General features: G+C 44.9%; 1 protein-coding gene across 2 annotated transcripts in view; it reads left to right on the plus strand.

The window, feature by feature from the left end:
- Window positions 1-17,804, plus strand: part of LOC124003128 (solute carrier family 45 member 3-like) — a 51,719-nt gene that overhangs the window by 17,495 nt on the left and 16,420 nt on the right. The window contains exons 1-2 of one of the 2 annotated variants that reach the window (XM_046311203.1): window positions 5,822-6,733; window positions 6,859-7,194. In XM_046311203.1, coding sequence (XP_046167159.1) covers window positions 7,047-7,194 — 148 coding nt within the window. In that variant the 5' untranslated portion in view covers window positions 5,822-6,733; window positions 6,859-7,046. Of the gene's footprint in view, window positions 1-5,821; window positions 6,734-6,858; window positions 7,195-17,804 lie in introns of those variants that run through there. The other variant, XM_046311195.1, reaches the window with a different exon arrangement.

Genomic DNA, 17,804 nt, shown 5'->3' on the forward strand with positions numbered 1-17,804 from the left:
ATTGATCTGCCCCTGGACTCCAGGCTGCAGGAATGGAGATTCCTTAAACTACAGGCCATGCTCTAATGACTTACTCTCTCCGATTCCTCTCCACGCCGTTCCACTTCACCTGTCGGTATCTCAAATTGAAAGGTTCTCCGTAGAGAGCTGGGCCTGCTTGGAGAAGTGAGGAGCAGACATGTCAGCAGCCGTGGGGTTAGTGGCGTTAGTGTTTGTGAATGGGCCTTCGACCGAGGCTCTGATCCCAGGAACGGGAGTACATACAGGGGTATGGCTTAAGGCTGGGAGGAGGTGAGAGGGCTGTCCTTGATAGGCAGTTTAACATCATACCGGGTCAGGGGCTTTTCTACAAACTTTCTGGGGAGGAGGAGTGATACACTGGGAGATGGGAGGAGGAGTGATAGACTGGGAGATGGGAGGAGGAGTGATAGACTGGGAGATGGGAGGAGGAGTGATAGACTGGGAGATGGGAGGAGGAGTGATAGACTGGGAGATGGGAGGAGGAGTGATAGACTGGGAGATGGGAGGAGGAGTGATAGACTGGGAGATGGGAGGAGGAGTGATAGACTGGGAGATGGGAGGAGGGGAGATGGGGAGGAGGGAGTGATAGACTGGGAGATGGGAGGGGAGATAGACTGGGAGATGGGAGGAGGAGTGATACACTGGGAGATGGGAGGAGGAGTGAGAGACTGGGAGATGGGAGGAGGAAGGGGAGCTCTGAGGTGGAACTGATATGAATTCACTCTTTGTTTCCGAACAGCCTGTTGTGCTCTGGCCAATCGCATATGTGTGAGTGTTTTAGGAAGAGGTTTGAGCTAGCTTGCCATATCTTTTCCTTCAGGAGACGATTCCTGAAGTGCTCAGGTCCCCCCCCCCCCCGACTTTACAGGATGGGAGAGCGTGAGAATATAGGGAGGGCTAATAAGGAGGAAGAGGGTTCATTCAGAGAGGAGACAACAAAGAGGGGGAGAGCATAAATTATATGAGTTTGGCCAGGTAGTAAGAAGAGGGATCTGTGTAGCTGTCCTCTAGCCAGTGGAGTGTTGATTGGATAAGGTGTGCATGCAAATATCCAGTGGTCAGTGTGTGAGTGGTTAGACAATACTGTGTGGTAGTCAGATATGCACTTCTGAAATTCTCTTGGACATCAGCTGTACTTCTCTACTTTACATAGTAAGTATTTTGCTAAATTCTACTACCCATTACTTTGAATGATCATAAAGTCCTAATTGAATGCGCAAACTGGTCGGAACCATCAGACTGAATTCACAGATGCAAACACTGTTCTTATAGGATCCTTTTGTTATGTGTGCCAGTTATCTGACTGCAGACAGACTTTCACTCAGTTGTGTATGTTCATTGACAGTTAGGAGTTGAAATATTGTCAGGCATGCATGATGCCAGTCCACGCCATGCTCATTGTAGTTGATGATGCTTGACTACAACGGTTATTTGCTCGCATGAGGGAACTGTGCCAACACTGCCAAGAAGGAGGCATGTATTGACCATTTGAGGGCAGACGGTTTGAAAGCTCTGTTTTTACTTAATACCATAAATATGAGCCGAGATCAATTCTGCACAGGATGAAAACCATTTAATTTCAGGTTTTTGCCTCTCAATGAACTTAGCCTCCTAATAGAGTAATTTGCACTATTTACTCATAGTAGTCGTTTGACCTTTACATACTAGGGTTTGAGGCAGGGAAAGGAAGCGTTCCTCGGGGACGTTAACAGGCATTGATTCATTAGAGGCTACATGACTGGAATCTGGATCTCCATTGTTGTGCTATTTGTGTGCCGGGTGTGATAACAGTCACCTCCCAGATCTGTTACTGGCTCCATTCAACAGTTTGAAAGGACTGGGAGGGGTGCTGGATCTTCCTCTCCTCCACTCTCAGATCAGTCACCCCCAGCTTACATTCCTCTGCTCTGTGTCCACCTGATAACTGTCTGTGTGTGTGGATCCCCTATCCGTCTGTCCCGCTGTCTGTCAGAAAGGCTAACCAGCACTGCCCCCACCACCCCTGAAAGGAGAGCTGATTGGGTTTATAGTTCCACACCTGTGTTGCAGTGGACTGTGGCCCGGGGTGCAGGGATGGAGTGACGCGTGCAGAGGGGGGGGAGTCACGCGTGCAGAGGGGGGAAGTCACGCGTGCAGAGGGGGAGTCACGCGTGCAGAGGGGGGAGTCACGCGTGCAGAGGGGGAGTCACGCGTGCAGAGGGGGAGTCACGCGTGCAGAGGGGGGAGTCACGCGTGCAGAGGGGGGTCACGCGTGCAGAGGGGGGGTCACGCGTGCAGAGGGGGGAGTCACGCGTGCAGAGGGGGGGGTCACGCGTGCAGAGTGGAGGGAGTCACGCGTGCAGAGGGGGGGGGAGTCACGCGTGCAGAGGGGGGGAGTCACGCGTGCAGAGGGGGGAGTCACGCGTGCAGAGGGGGGGTGACGCGTGCAGGGGGGGTGACGCGGGCAGGGGGGAGTGACGCGGGCAGGGATGGGTGACGCGGGCAGGGATGGAGTGACGCGGGCAGGGATGGAGTGACGCGGGCAGGGATGGAGTGACGCGGGCAGGGATGGAGTGACGCGGGCAGGGATGGAGTGAGGCGGGCAGGGATGGAGTGACGCGGGCAGGGGGATGACGCGGGCGGGGGGAGTGACGCGGGGGGGGAGTGACGCGTGCAGGGATGGAGTGACGCGGGCAGGGGGGTAGTGACGCGGGCGGGGGGGAGTGACGCGTGCAGGGTCAAAAGTGTAATACAAATTGTAATACTTTATATAGGCTACATGCATAAAGTTTCAAAACAATGAATAACAAAAATGAATTGCCTATAACTTTAAATTAAAGTTTGCTTCATATTCAACTTACTTCTAAGATGTATTCTGAGTCATTGGCCTAATTATGTAGCTGGAGTGTGACATAGCCAAATGTATTATTAGACTCACCAGAAATAAGACAAGGACGCCTTTCCTCCTCAGCCCAGACAGAGTTCTTTCAGTCAACTGGTTGACAGCCAGCACTGTAATGTTCACTAAATTCATGTGCCAATGTCTCGCAAGATGGTAATACCAGACTGAGACTGTCACTCGCACTTCGAGTTGTTCTGTTGGTCACCAGATTGGCCAAAGCCGGGGGTCATGTGTGACAGATGTGTGTGTGTGGGGGGGGGGTAGGTTATGGGTTTGGAGGGCAGTGGGGTCAGGCAAGCCTCTCTCATGTGATGGGTGTCTCAGGCTCCAAAGAGAAGGCCTCTCAAGGGCGAGATCCTCCCCAGGCCAGTCCCCACCCTGCTCAACCTCAACTGGAATCCATCTGGAATTCACTGTCTGGAAGACTGGAGGCTAAAGCCACGCAGGCGGCCTGCTGTTGTTGGACACAGCTCTGTTCCTCTGTCTCCTGCCAGCAGTGCCTGAACAGGAACATAGAGGGGGAGAACTAGTGTGCTGTATCTCTGCAGCCATTCAGAGGGAGCCAGAACACCACAAGAGTCTCCTTGAGGTTTTCTTCATCCACTGCCGAAGCAGCACTTGTGGTTGTAATGTAATGTCGCAGCAATTCTCCTCCTCCTGTCTCAGACTCACAGACACAGACTCTTCAGTTGCTGTTTTTTTTAACCATTTTATATGAAACCCTGCACTAATAAAAGCCCAATTGAATGGGCCTGGTACCTCACTGTATCAAGTTACTCAGACTGGCACAATGTATACAAAGCCTGTTTTGTATTGTAATAATACCCCTCAGAGCCATTAAGACTGGTTTGGGGGGCCTGGGCCTGAATGCGCCAGGGCCTGGGCCTGAATGGGCCTGGTAATGGGGCAACGGGAGTGCAGAGCTGACAAGACAAAAGCACCTCTTCCCCCTCCTCCTCTCTCTTCCCCCCTCAGCCCCATCTCTCGCTCTACAGTAGCTGGCTCTGGCTGCCCCTGTGCCTAGGCCCTGTGTGTGTAATAACTCCAGAAGACTCTAAGGGCTGATGCTCTGATTAAGTACGGCTGGGGTTATAACCAGACAATCGATGGGCTTGACTGGAATATATTGTGGTGCCAGAGGTGTCATTAAACTTGTGTGGAATGGTTGTTGTGTGGGTTGCTTGTGTGTGTCTCGACTACCTCGCTCTGCTCCATCCAGACAGGAGTTGACCCCCAAGAGCTCTGCTCCGTGCCATGTTGATGTTATTTGTGACGAGTGCCAGGTTTAAACCAAATACGTGGGTTTTATTCTACACATAAGTCAGAGTTCGCTAAACATGCTGATAAATCCTCTGCTCAGTAGTCTGACTAGTCTCTCCTCCCTCACATCCCTCCACACCTCATCCCTGACTCATCCCTGACTCCCCACCAATGCTTAGGTCAATACCTCTGCAGCCATTCCATTTTCAGCACTGGCTGGTCTCCTGATGGGTCCATTTCAGGGTGTTTGAGGTGGGTAGGAATGAGATTTGACGGTTGTGAATGTCCCCTCTCTCCTCCCATAGGAGTGACCCATGCCCCCTGCAGGTTGCTGGCTGCTGAAGCATCTGCTTTGTCCCGTTTCTACGCTCACGCTGCTCACTGACACTGTGATGATGTGATCGTTAATGGTATCCAATGCCGGGTTGAATGACCTGCTATTCGATTTAAAGACATGTTGTACTAACATTTATGCAACATTTGAATTAACTTGACTTCCCACTCTACTAACAGCCTAATGCGGTGGTTTTTCTGTTTCTTCACCACCTCTCATTGTTGTTGAACCAAATAATCACTACTAAAACTTTCCTGAAGGACACAGACTCAGTTCCTTCCATGCACCTGAACAGTATTTATTTACTGTGCTGGGTTTCTCGTGACTAACTGAGTCTGTTATTGAAAATGACATATCCATTTGATTTGCTAGGGATGAACAGATGGACCACACTGGCGGAGGAATTTCACACCAAATATGAATTTAGCACCTTGTTGTTTTTGCGTCTGCGGCTGTCCTCAGTGTTCTCACACATCTCTTGCTCAGATGGAACCTTGGCAGTAAGGATGAGTCTTTTTTTCTTAGGAGGCTGGAACATGGCAAGACTCCCTTTTCTGTCTGACTCTGAATCAGTCTGGTCTGGCTGAGGAAATCGGATCCCGTATCAGCTGTTTCCATGTTTCCTGCGTGACCGACTTGAGGAACACTCGATCCATGCTCTTTGGAATGGTCTTTCAATGTTCCTATACGTGATATTGCATCACCTCGGTGGATGAGCTCAGTTGAGGGTTAGAGTACGCCGCTGTGGCTCCCTCAGTCATTTCTACCTCGCTTTGTGCTTTTCCTCTTCAATTTCCTTCAGATAAAAATCTAGCTTTGCTCTCATGAGAAAATAATGAATATGACTAAAGGGGGGTATTTGTGTAGAAAGGACAATGTGCAGGAAGCAAGGCGTGAAATGGAGAATGGCACTTCTTGTCGTCGTTGGGGGAGGGGGGGGGTTAGAGGTCCGTCAGTAAAGATTGACATGTCAGGCACAGGAGGATTGTGAGAGGATGTGATCTGGGAGATTGAGGGTGTACACACTGGTGTTCTGTTACGCATGGGATGGAGCTGGGTCGAGCTCTGTCTGCATGCGTGTGCTTGCGTGTGCGTGTGTCTGTCTGTCTGTGTGTGTGTGTGTGTGTGTGTGTGTGTGTGTGTGTGTGTGTGTGTGTGTGTGTGTGTGTGTGTGTGTGTGTGTGTGTGTGTGTGTGTGTGTGTGTGTGTGTGTGTGTGTGTGTGTGTGTGTGTGTGTGAGATGGGGCAGACGTTTGAGGAACTGTGACACCAGAATCAGTAAATTATGTAAGCCTAGATCTGTTTAGGCATCTTTGAAGCAGGATCATCAGATCAGGGTGTACTTTCCTTCTGTCTACTGGAGCGGAACTAAAGCTAAAGACACCTCGCTCATATTTTGTTGGAAGACCAGGAAATATTATTTTGCTCTTGGAACCATTGACCCTCATCTGGACAACGTCTCATTATGCTCACTATGCCTTTTACTCCCATTTGAATTGATGACGTTGCTGCCTGGAGTCAGGGCCGTTATCAATCGGCGTAATGTAATCTTGCCTAAAAGACCCCTGTGTATCATAATGTCCCCTTTCTGAGCATAGCAGAAAATGAGACAGAATTAGTATTCGGTCTGAGTTGATCTGCCAATTTTACTGTTCGTTGTGTGTGAGGTCTTGGTCCCCTCAAAGGAGGAAGTGGTAGAAACGGGCTCATTAGCAACGATTCAGGTGAACAATGGGTGGAAATGAGAGTGAGGTGCTCCGTGTTAGGAGCGTCTTGACTTGGCATGGTGTAATCAGCCCTGGATCGGTTAGTTTAATGACAGAGCAGAGAGAAGTGGAAGGCCGGCTCCCAGACACCACCTGCTGCTGCTGCCTTGCAGGCAGGAAAGAGAGAAAGCTCCTCCGGAATGTCTCTCTCTTTCTTTTCCTTTGTCAACTACCACTTTTGTCATGCCCACCCTCCTTCCCTCTCCCCGCCTTAAGAAAACAGAGAGGGAATGATAGTGCCAAATGGGTGCATTTGCCACGTTGCCACATCGGGCTGACTCATCTCTCTGTTGTTCAAGCTGCCCTGAAGCTGAGCAGTCAAGTTGGTGTATCAATCCCTTTGTGTCTGGTTGTGGCTTTCTAACAGTCCCTGTCTCTTCGTGTTGGAGTCCTGCTCTTTGTCTTGTGAGAAAGAATCTCCGCGGCAGCAGCAATCAAGCAATTTCAGTGCCTGAGGCGTCTGACAACCAGGTGCGTTAGCCTGACAGTGACCTATCCCGTCTTAGCTCTCAGCCTTCATGCTTTCCAAAGTGAGTCAATCAGTTTTTCTGTTTTCGTCAATGCCTGTTTCTCTCTCCTCTGTTCTGTTCTTTCAGATCCAGAATGCTGAAACCAGAATGGATCCTCCAGGTCATCTGAGACAGTGTCAGTGTGTCCTCCCTGCTCTCCCTTCTTTGTGGTCCTCTCGACCCCGAGCCTCGTACCACGGGGAACCGTCTGCCTCCTCCTCTCCTGGCAGCAGCCCCCTGTAACAGCGTAGAGGTGGATTAGCGACCCTGTAAATATGCCTGGATGGAGGTCTCAGTGCCGTCTCGTCCTGCTGAACTCCCTGACCTGCGGCCTGGAGATCTGCGTGGCAGCTGGGATCACATACGTGCCCCCCCTGCTTCTGGAGGCTGGGGTAGAGGAGCAATACATGACCATGGTGCTAGGTAAACATTCATTACACATGAAAGAGTCATCTACAGGGGTCCTGTCCTGAAGGGTGTAGAGGGACAGGGCTGTGCCCCACCAGCCCGTTGGATACTGTATCTAAAGCAACCTGCTGTCTCTTTGGGTGCTGGCCTGATAGTACAGTACCTCATTTACAAAAAAACTTACACACGGTCCCCCTGATGGAACAGACTCATTTTAGATCCCCATAGTTGAGTTTCTAATCTGGTTGTGGACTGTGGCTTTGGATTTGTTTTACATTAACAACAGCAGAGCAAATCTAAAGATGTGGAGCAGAGGCCTACTCTTCCTGATAGATACAAAGATGGGTTACTGTTGTTGTTATTAGACCTCATTGCTTGCAAATCAGTGACATGTTGTTGTGTTTGACCTAACCTTAATGCTACATTAGAAGTTCAGTTTTTTTTTAAAGACACCATGTATATATAGTCACAGCGCGTGCAGGGCATTTTTTGTGTAGGCGATGTGAGTAGCTGCATTATCCTGTCGCGCGCAAATGGCTATCACATGGTTTGCTGTAAAGGCATTTCTTCATCTTTCTCCCAGATTACATTGTGATCAAACGGATCCAGATTGCCACTCCGAAAACGTGCATGTGGCAATTACAGCTCCAATAGACAGATACAGTAAAATGATGTGTGTTCAATACACTCCACTATCCCTCTCTTTAAACAGCTGCATGCGAATGGGAGAAAAATAGCATTTATGACACAGCCCGTATACCTCATCTGGAAAAGGCACAAAATAAATGCTTTGCCCCCCCCCCCCCCCTCCTCTTAGTTTTGTCTAATGGAACGGCAGAGTGTTTAGTAATGGAGATGGATATTGTGTCCTGGGGTCTTAAGGCTAATTTCCCCAGGAGTAGTGTCAGATTCTCAGATGCAGGCCATCTACTTGATCTAATGGCCACTTCTGGATTAATACTGCCAGTTGCCACTCTTTAATTGTTTAATCGACTCTTCTCTGTCTGTCAGGAGGAAGCAAGCTTTCTGGATAGGGGCTCAGGGGCATGTCTTATGTTAGAAATTCACACTGTTGAGTTTGTACTGTATATGACTTGGAAAGCACATGGTGTTGTGTGTATACTGCATATGAGTTAGAGATAGGCTTGTGCGGTATACTGTATTTACCGTATAACTGGGTATTTGGAAATAGCCACGGGATGGTTTTTCAATACCGTTTATAATAGGGCTGGGCGATATGGCCAAATTTCATATCACGGTATGAAAAATGACAGTATTTTATGTTTTTTAAATAATAAAAGTTATACATTTGCTTTCTGAGTAGTGCCTGACCCTAGGGTGGCAACACATACATTATAAGTGATTTTAATGGGTCTTTCTCCATTCTGATTGGAGCAAAGTGAAAACAGCATCGTTGTCATCAACATTGTTGCATGTGCTGCCTTAACAATGCAGACTGAACGCAATTGTCTCGTAGTTGAGGAACAACAAATGCGCTCCTTGAGTGACAGGGGGCGGGAATAAGTACAGTGCATTTGGAAAGTATTCAGACCCCTTGATTTCGTCCACATTTTGTTAGGTTTCAGCCTTGTTCTAAAATTGATTAAATTGTTGTTTTTTTTCCCCGACGTATGTCGTTGGTCACTAGTTCACAGTAGAGCCTTGAACTTAAATGTGTTTTTTTTTCCCATAAAAATGCATTTTTTGGCAGAAATGCCTTCTGGAACATGTGAAATTTCATGTGCCTTAATAACAAACGTGTATGCCATCTGTAAATATGAATAAAATTGTTAAATTACGAGCCTAGTTGGTTTAGCCAAAGAAAAAGTCAGAAACCTTCCTGCTAGCCATGATTGGCTGAGATATTGAGTGGGCTGGACATGCTGAGAGATGAGTTCGGATTGGTCTGGCATATAGCAGGCTTCTGTCTATTTGAGCTGGTCAGTATGTATTGGTAATCCTGTTTAACGCGTCTTTAAAAAATATATATATTGCGTTGTAGATCTGCTTAAGTGTTGCTCTCCACTTTTGGAGGACCGAGTTTTGAAATCAGTGGAATTGGAGTATGATAGCAAAGGAGATGGAGAAAACACTTGTCTCTGGATTACATCTCAAACTAAGGGCAATCAAGTGTCCATTCCAAGTATACGGATAAGATAGTCTAGCTAGCTACATTTTCAGATATTACATGTTTCTAATTTTGACAGAAAGTAGTTTATTTCAAGTTAACATGTACTGTTAGCTAGCTAGCTAACGTTAGGTGGCTTGCTTGCTAATGTTATGTGTATGATCTTTTTATTCGTATTTCAGAGCCATTTGCGTTGCTAGTTATAGCCTAATGTTAACTAGCTATTCATGCAGGGTAGGAACGTCATGTGTTGGGATTATGATTCATTATTTAGCTAGCTAGCTACATGTCTTAACAAAAGACTCCACTATGTAAGCATCCATTTCAATAGAATGTCACTGCAACTGTTGATAGACACAACTGGTAAATTCGCTCTGGCTGTCTACTTCGATTTCAGAGCGCTTTCGTCTGAGTGTGCCAGAGCGCAGAATAAGTGAATATGGCCGGTGTCAGTAAACATTGGCAAAAAAAGCACAAATTGTTGCCAGCAGCACAGTTGCAGTCACCAACGCTCTGGATAACATAAAAACAGCCTAACCACAGCTCTGCTAGGGCAAGGAAAATGGTAAGTGAGCTGTTCTCTCATTTGTGTCTGGAAGTAGCTAGCAAATTAGCCAGTTAGCTTGGGTGCTTGACTGCTGCTGTTAGGGCAGAACACTCCGAACAACCCTTAACGATATGGTTGGGGCTAAAGCTTAAGAGGGTGTGAACAATGCTGAATGGGTGTAGACAAAGAAGAGCTCTCTCACTAGATACCAAAACATTCAATGGCCATTTTCTCAAAAGTGAGGTTACAAGTTTTAACTTTCAAAGCAGAATTACTTTTCCATTGTTCCTCAAATGCAGTGTGTGCTATACAATTTTGTAGCGGTGTATGCTATACCATTTTGTAGCGGTGTATGCTATACCATTTTGTAGCGGTGTATGCTATACCATTTTGTAGCGGTGTATGCTATACCATTTTGTAGCGTTGTTTTCCTGCTTTTATCCAATGTATAAAAAAAACACAGTTTCAAATTTTACTACATAAGACTGAATCAAGGCAGTCAGTCACATTTACATAAGTATTCAGACCCTTTACGTGGTACTCTGAAGCACCTTTGGCAGCGATTACAACCTTGAGTCTTCTTGGGTATGACGCTACAAGCTTGGCACACATGTATTTGGGGAGTTTCTCCCATTCTTCTCTGCAGATCCTCTCAAGCTCTGTCAGGTTGGATGGGGAGCTTCACTGCACAGCTATTTTCAGGTCTCTCCAGAGATATTCAATCCGGTTCAAGTCCGGGCTCTGGCTGGGCCACTCAAGGACATTCAGACTTGTCCCGAAGCCACTCCTGCGTTGTCTTGGCTGTGTGCTTAGGGTCGTTGTCCTGTTGGAAGGTGAACGATCACCCCAGTCTGAGGTTTTGAGCTCTCTGGAGCAGGTTTTCATTAAGGATCTCTCTGTACTTTGCTCCATTCATATTTCCCTCGATCCTGACTCGTCTCCCAGTCCCTGCCGCTGAAAAACATCCCCACAGCATGATGCTCCCATCACCATGCTTCACCATAGGGATGGTGCCAGGTTTCCGCCAGACGTGAAGCTTAGTATTCAGGCAAAAGAGTTCAATCTTGGTTTCATCAGACCAGAGAATCTTGTTTCTCATGGTCTGAGAGTCCTTTAGGTGCCTTTTGGAAAACTCCAAGTGGGCTGTCATGCGCCTTTTACTGAGGAGTGGCATCCGTCTGGCCACTCTACCATAAAAGCCTGATTGGAGGGGTGCTGCAGAGATGGTTGTTCTTCTTGAAGGTTCTCCAATCTCCACAGAGGAACTCACCTCCCTGACCAAGGCCCTTCTCACCCTATTGCTCGTTTTGACCGGGCGGCCAGCTCTAGGAAGAGTCTTGGTGGTTCCAAACTTCTTCCATTTAAAAATGATGGAGGCCACTGTGTTCTTGGGGACCTTCAATGCTGCAGAATTTTTTTTGTACTCTTCCCCAGATCTGTGCCTCGAAGGGTCTGAATCAAAGGGTCTGAATACTTATGTAATTAAGGTATTTATGTTATTTTTTCTATACATGTGGGAAAAAATGATAAAAACCTGTTTTTGCATTGTCATAATGGGGTATTGTGTTTAGATTGATGAGGGAAAAAATATATTTGATCAATTTTAGAATAAGGCTGTAACGTAACAAAATGTGGAAAAGGGATACTTTCCGAATGCACTACGTGTAAAAAGCAGCACGGAGAGAGGGAGACCAGACAGAGATGACTCAAGTAGCGAAGTAAACTATAAGAATTGACGTTACACACAGTGTATCACATTTAACAAATCAAACATTCAAAGACTGTTTTAGAAGGTAAAGTAAAAACGGTCCGTGCATCAATACCGTTATATTGTAAAACACAGTATATCGCCCAACTCATTTGAATAGTTTTGGCTACTTTTTAAGTAAATACCTGCAGTCAACTTGTGCAATGCGTTAGGAGATTAAGCAGATTGCATTCTTCATTTCACCTGTCACATTATTTTACATCGTGTTTGTTTATAAATAGCACAACGGGAGAAAGTAGCCAGAAGTTGTATTGACAGGGTTTGTATTTTATATTGAATGTAAACAGTGTTTCTTTGCTTCAATAGATCAGGGACGTGTTAGTATAGTTTTCCTTCACAGAAAAGACATTAGTGTGACACATTCGGAAGAAAAGAGTGCAACGCTAATTGGCTGGCAGCCACAGAAGTAAATGAGCTAACAATTAAAAAAGCAAGGGCTTTTTTGCTAAATCGATGCATGGCTATCATATTTCTAATGTTTATCATAAAAAGTGTTTTGCTTAAAGTTAATCTTGCATTTTATCAGGTGTCTGGCAACACTGAGAAAAGTACCGGAGAAAAATAGCTCCACATCAGTCAGAGCGCTGTCTGCTGATAGAATGCCAGTTCATGTTCTCATCTCAGTGGAGAAGTGCAACCGAAGCATGAAATTAGTCTAATTCCGAGCAGAAATTACAATAACTAGCATTTTACATCTGCGTTTACAAAACCCAGCAAAGATCATTGTTATGCGTTTTATATTTTTTCCCTGTGTGAAAAACGCAGAATTCTGCATGAACGCGACCCCTAAATTGAACTTGCTAATTCATCTAAGTAAGTGGCTGAATTAACAAGGTAACGGGGCTTCATATTGTGTTAGCTTTCTGGATGAGTTATTTGTACAGCTGCCACTATCTTGAATTGCTTACGTTTTTCCTCCTCTCAGCCTGTCTGCTCCTCCCCAATCTTCTCAGAGCAGGCAGGCCCATTGCGACTCCAGACAGACAACTTGTAGCCTACACATGCAGCTCCAGAGCCAGACAAGCATGCGTCCAAACTTTGTTAATTTGCACAATGTCTCGTTCACATTCGCATGTAAATGTCCAAACTCACCAAAAATTACATTTGGTAGCTCCTACCTATATAGAGTATTTATACATTTATGAGCTGGATTGCCTGTCTTTAAAATTAGTTGATTTTTGTTTGCTCTCGTTAGCATACTTAGCTAGCAGCCTCCATTGAAATGTGCTATTACTTGTGCTCATTTTGTTAGCGTTCTGTTAATAGATGCCCAATTGGCTTTTTTTCTCATTTTTTTGGGCGACCCCTTGTCTGCTAAGCCGGCAATACCGTATATCCAAGTATGAGAGAAGGACAATATGATGATAAGAAAGTCTGGATACCGCCCAACCCTAGTTAGAGAGCACATTTATGTTTGTAATGGGAATATTTATGGTGAATACAGTGTATATCCAGTTAAGAGTTATCAATGCAACGTTCTGTTTGTGCAAGGTTGTTGGTCGCCAGACTTGTTGTGGATTTTTCTCATATCAGTTGATAGGGTTTGATGTCAGACAGGGCCGAGGTCACACTGATGATTTGTATGGGTGACAATCACTGTGTGATTCTGTAGCAATTGACAAAGTCACTGCCTGGTATTGTATTATATTAAGCAGTGTAAGGTTGTGTGTGAGTGAGAGTTCAAGCTGTACACACTGGATTGTTACGATGGGCCTCCACAGCTCCTGTGGCAGCCAGGCAAATATGTGACTGAGGGTTGGACTGTAGTGATCCACTCTGTCTATCCGTCCGTCTGTCTATCTGACGCACAGTGTGCCCCTTCCTCTCTACTCAACATAACGGTGTCTTTTTTACCTCAAGAAATGTACGACATTTTTTCCTGAGAACGACTGCGTTTATTTTATTTAGTTGTGTAACAGTTTCAACAATATGTTGTTGTCAGATATCCATCAAGGTAGATTATCCCGTACTTATACCATGCACGGTTGAACACTTGTTTCTGATTGGCATTCTAGAGCATGCATTATTTAAGTGATAATGCCCTTGAAGCCGGTGTTTGAAAGATATATTGGCACGGATGTTGTTAGCAAACCGTGCTAATATATCCTCCAAACAGCGGCTTCAAGGGCATTATCACTTTTATGTAAAGGGTTACCAATGATTTACATATTCTCATTAAAAACATTATTTTGATTATTTTATTCATACTATTTCATCCTTCCACAAGATATAGTCCTGACGCAAATCTAGAGTTCCTACCCAAGCCGGCTGATTGTTCATTTTATCGGTTCGGTTTCCAGAGACATGACCCAGTTTTAAATGTTCCATTGCCATACTGGCTGACAACATTATCCCTTGCTGCCAAGCTAGCCAACTACAGCTAACTTATTATTATTTATTTTTTTCACCTTTATTTAACCAGGTAGGCAAGTTGAGAACAAGTTATCATTTACAATTGCAACCTGGCCTAGATAAAGCAAAGCAGTTCGACACATACAACAACACAGAGTTACACATGGAGTAAACAAATATACAGTAGAAACAAGTCTATATACGATGCGAGCAAATGAGGTGAGATAAGGGAGGTAAAGGCAAAAAAAGGCCATGGTGGCAAAGTAAAAACAATATAGCAAGTAAAACACTAGAATGGTAGATTTGCAGTGGAAGAATGTGGAAAGTAGAAATACAAATAATGGGGTGCAAAGGAGCAAAATAAATAAATACATAAAATAAATACAGTAGGGAAAGAGGTAGTTGTTTGGGCTAAATTATAGATGGGCTATGTGTACAGGTGCAGTAATCTGTGAGCTGCTCTGACAGCTGGTGCTTAAAGCTAGTGAGGGAGATAAGTGTTTCCAGTTTCAGAGATTTTTGTAGTTCGTTCCAGTCATTGGCAGCAGAGAACGGGAATGAGAGGTGGCCAAAGAAAGAATTGGTTTTGGGGGTGACCAGAGAGATATACCTGCTGGAACAGGTGGGTGATGCTATGGTGACCAGCGAGCTGAGATAAGGGGGGACATTACCTAGCAGGGTCTTGTAGATGACATGGAGCCAGTGGGTTTGATGAGGAGTATGAAGCGAGGGCCAGCCAACGAGAGCGTACAGGTCGCAATGGTGGGTAGTATATGGGGCTTTGGTGACTAAACAGATGGCACTGTGATAGACTGCATCCAATTTGTTGAGTAGGGTATTGGAGGCTATTTTGTAAATGACATCGCCGAAGTCGAGGATTGGTAGGATGGTCAGTTTTACAAGGGTATGTTTGGCAGCATGAGTGAAGGATGCTTTGTTGCGAAATAGGAAGCCAATTCTAGATTTAACTTTGGATTGGAGATGTTTGATGTGGTTCTGGAAGGAGTTTTTACAGTCTAACCAGACACCTAGGTATTTGTAGTTGTCCACGAATTCTAAGTCAGAGCCGTCCAGAGTAGTGATGTTGGACAGGCGGGCAGGTGCAGGCAGCGATCGGTTGAAGAGCATGCATTTAGTTTTACTTGTATTTAAGAGCAATTGGAGGCCACGGAAGGAGAGTTGTATGGCATTGAAGCTTGCCTGGAGGTTAGATAACACAGTGTCCAAAGAAGGGCCAGAAGTATACAGAATGGTGTCGTCTGCGTAGAGGTGGATCAGAGACTCACCAGCAACAGTGCAGCCAGAATAACAACAAAGTAGCTGCATTTGCATTTGTTTAAGCTGTTTTCTAGTGCTATTTATTTGGATACATCCATAACAATGAGCGAATGATGCACGATTTCGCCTGGCATAGAACATGTTCTCTCTCGTCAGGACATTGTTCAGAGGAGCTAGCCAACAACACCGCTAACACAATCACTTCAAACTGAAGCTGGAAAGACTGCAAATTAGCTGCACTTCGTTTATTTTTTACCAGTTTTCCATAGATTTTTCTTTGTATATATCCATAAAAATTATGCTAATTCACGATTTGGACAGGCTAAGAAAAGCTGCCTCCCAACACGTTAATTTCCATGCGACCGTTGGAGATCGAATTTGAATATTGAAACAAGGTTGCAAATGTTGGAGAGACAGATAGCAAGGTTTATACAAATCTCCCCTGTTGAAAACTAAATGTTAGCCTAAAATAAATGTGAGATTATATCTTGATGCTTTGTGGAGATTAAGTTTATAAATTGCCTGGTTAGGCTGATGAGACAGTGGTTTGTGCAGTCAGATGGAACAGAGTAAATCGGCATTTTAACTCATAGATTTAGCTGGTGGTTAACTGGTGGAATAGACACCGTCTGGAGTGCAGTTTTAACCAATCAGCATTCAAGATTAGACCCACCCGTTGTATAATTCCCTATAACGCACCATATAGTTTAATCTTACATGTTCCATGTTTGAGCTGCTTTTGAAATAAAAAAAATCTAATTGAAAACATTATTGGCATTATTTAATTGGATTTTCACAATAGCAAGCTAGGACTTATGGTTTGGTTAGCTAAACAAGCAAGTCTGTTTGTTTGGTTACAAAGGCAGCTACTGTACAGTTGAAGTCGGAAGTTTAAATATAATTAGGTTGGAGTCATTAAAACTCATTTTTCAACCACTCCACACATTTCTTGTTAACAAACTATAGTTCTGTCAAGTCGGTTAGGACATCTACTTTGTGCATGACACAAGTAATTTTTCCATCAATTGTTTACAGGCAGATTATTTCACTTAAAATTCACTGTATCACAATTCCAGTGGGTCAGAAGTTTACAAAAAAATTCCAGAAAATGATGTCATGGCTTTAGAAGCTTCTGAAAGGCTAATTGACACCATTTGAGTCCATTGGAGGTGTACCTGTGGATGTATTTCAAGGCCCACGTTCAAACTCAGTCCCTCTTTGCTTGACATCATGGGAAAATCAAAATAAGACAGCCCAGACCTCAGGAAAAAAATTGTAGACCTCCACAATTCTGATTCATCCTTGGGAGCAATTTCCAAACGCCTGACGGTACCACGTTCATCTGTACAACAATAGTACACAAGTATAAACACCAAGGAACCAAGCAGCCCTCATTACCGCTCAGGAAGGAGATGCGTTCTGTCTCCTAGAGATGAACGTACTTTGGTGCGAAAAGTGCAAATCAATCCCAGAACAACAGGAAAGGACCTTGTGAAGATGCTGGAGGAAACAGGGACAAAAGTATCTGTAGCCACAGTAAAACGAGTCCTATATGGACATAACCTGAAAGGCCGCTCAGCTAGGAAGAAGGCACTGCTCCAAAACAACCATAAAAAAGCCATTCTACGGTTTGCAACTGCACATGAAGACAAAGATTGTACTTTTTGGAGAAAAAGTACAATCTGGTCTGATGAAACAAAAATAGAACTGTTTGGCCATAATGACCATCGTTATGTTTGAAGGAAAAAGGGGGAGGCTTGCATGCCGAAGAACACCATTCCAACCGTGAAGCACAGGGGGTGGCAGCATCATGTTGTGGGGGTGGTTTGCTGCAGGAGGGGCTGGTGCACTTCACAAAATAGATGGCCTCATGAGGAAGGGAAATTATGTGGATATATTGAAGCAACACCCCAAGACATAAGTCAGTAAGTTCAAGCTTGGTCGCAAATGGATCTTCTAAATGGACAATGACCCCAAACATACTTCCAAAGTTGGGGCAAAATGGCTTAAGGACAACAAAGTCAAGGTATTGGAGTGGCCATCACAAAGCCCTGACCTCAAACCTATAAAACATTTGTGGGCAGAACTTAAAAGGCGTCTGCGAGCAAGGAGGCCTACAAACCTGACTCAGTTACACCAGTTCTGTCAGGAGGAATGTGCCAAAATTCACCCAATTTATTGTGGAAAGCTTGTGGAAGGCTACCCAAAACATTTGACCCAAGTTAAACCGTTTAAAGGTAATGCTACCAAATACTAATTGAGTGTATATAAACTTCCAACCCACTGGGAATGTGATGAAATAAATCAAAGCTGAAATAAATCACTCTCTACTATTATTCTTACATTTCACATTCTTAAAATAAAGTGGTGATCCTAACTGACCTAAGACAAGGATTTTTTACTAGGATTAAATGTCAGGAATTGTGAAAAACTGAGTTTAAATGTATTTGGCTAAGGTGTATGTAAGCTTCTGTCTTCAAATGTAGCTATCTAGTAAACTTGCAAGCTACTTCAATGGAGGTTGAGCACATACCTTCTTGCAAATGAACACA

This window comes from Oncorhynchus gorbuscha, linkage group LG02 (assembly GCF_021184085.1).
Source record: "Oncorhynchus gorbuscha isolate QuinsamMale2020 ecotype Even-year linkage group LG02, OgorEven_v1.0, whole genome shotgun sequence".
NCBI lineage: Eukaryota > Metazoa > Chordata > Actinopteri > Salmoniformes > Salmonidae > Oncorhynchus > Oncorhynchus gorbuscha.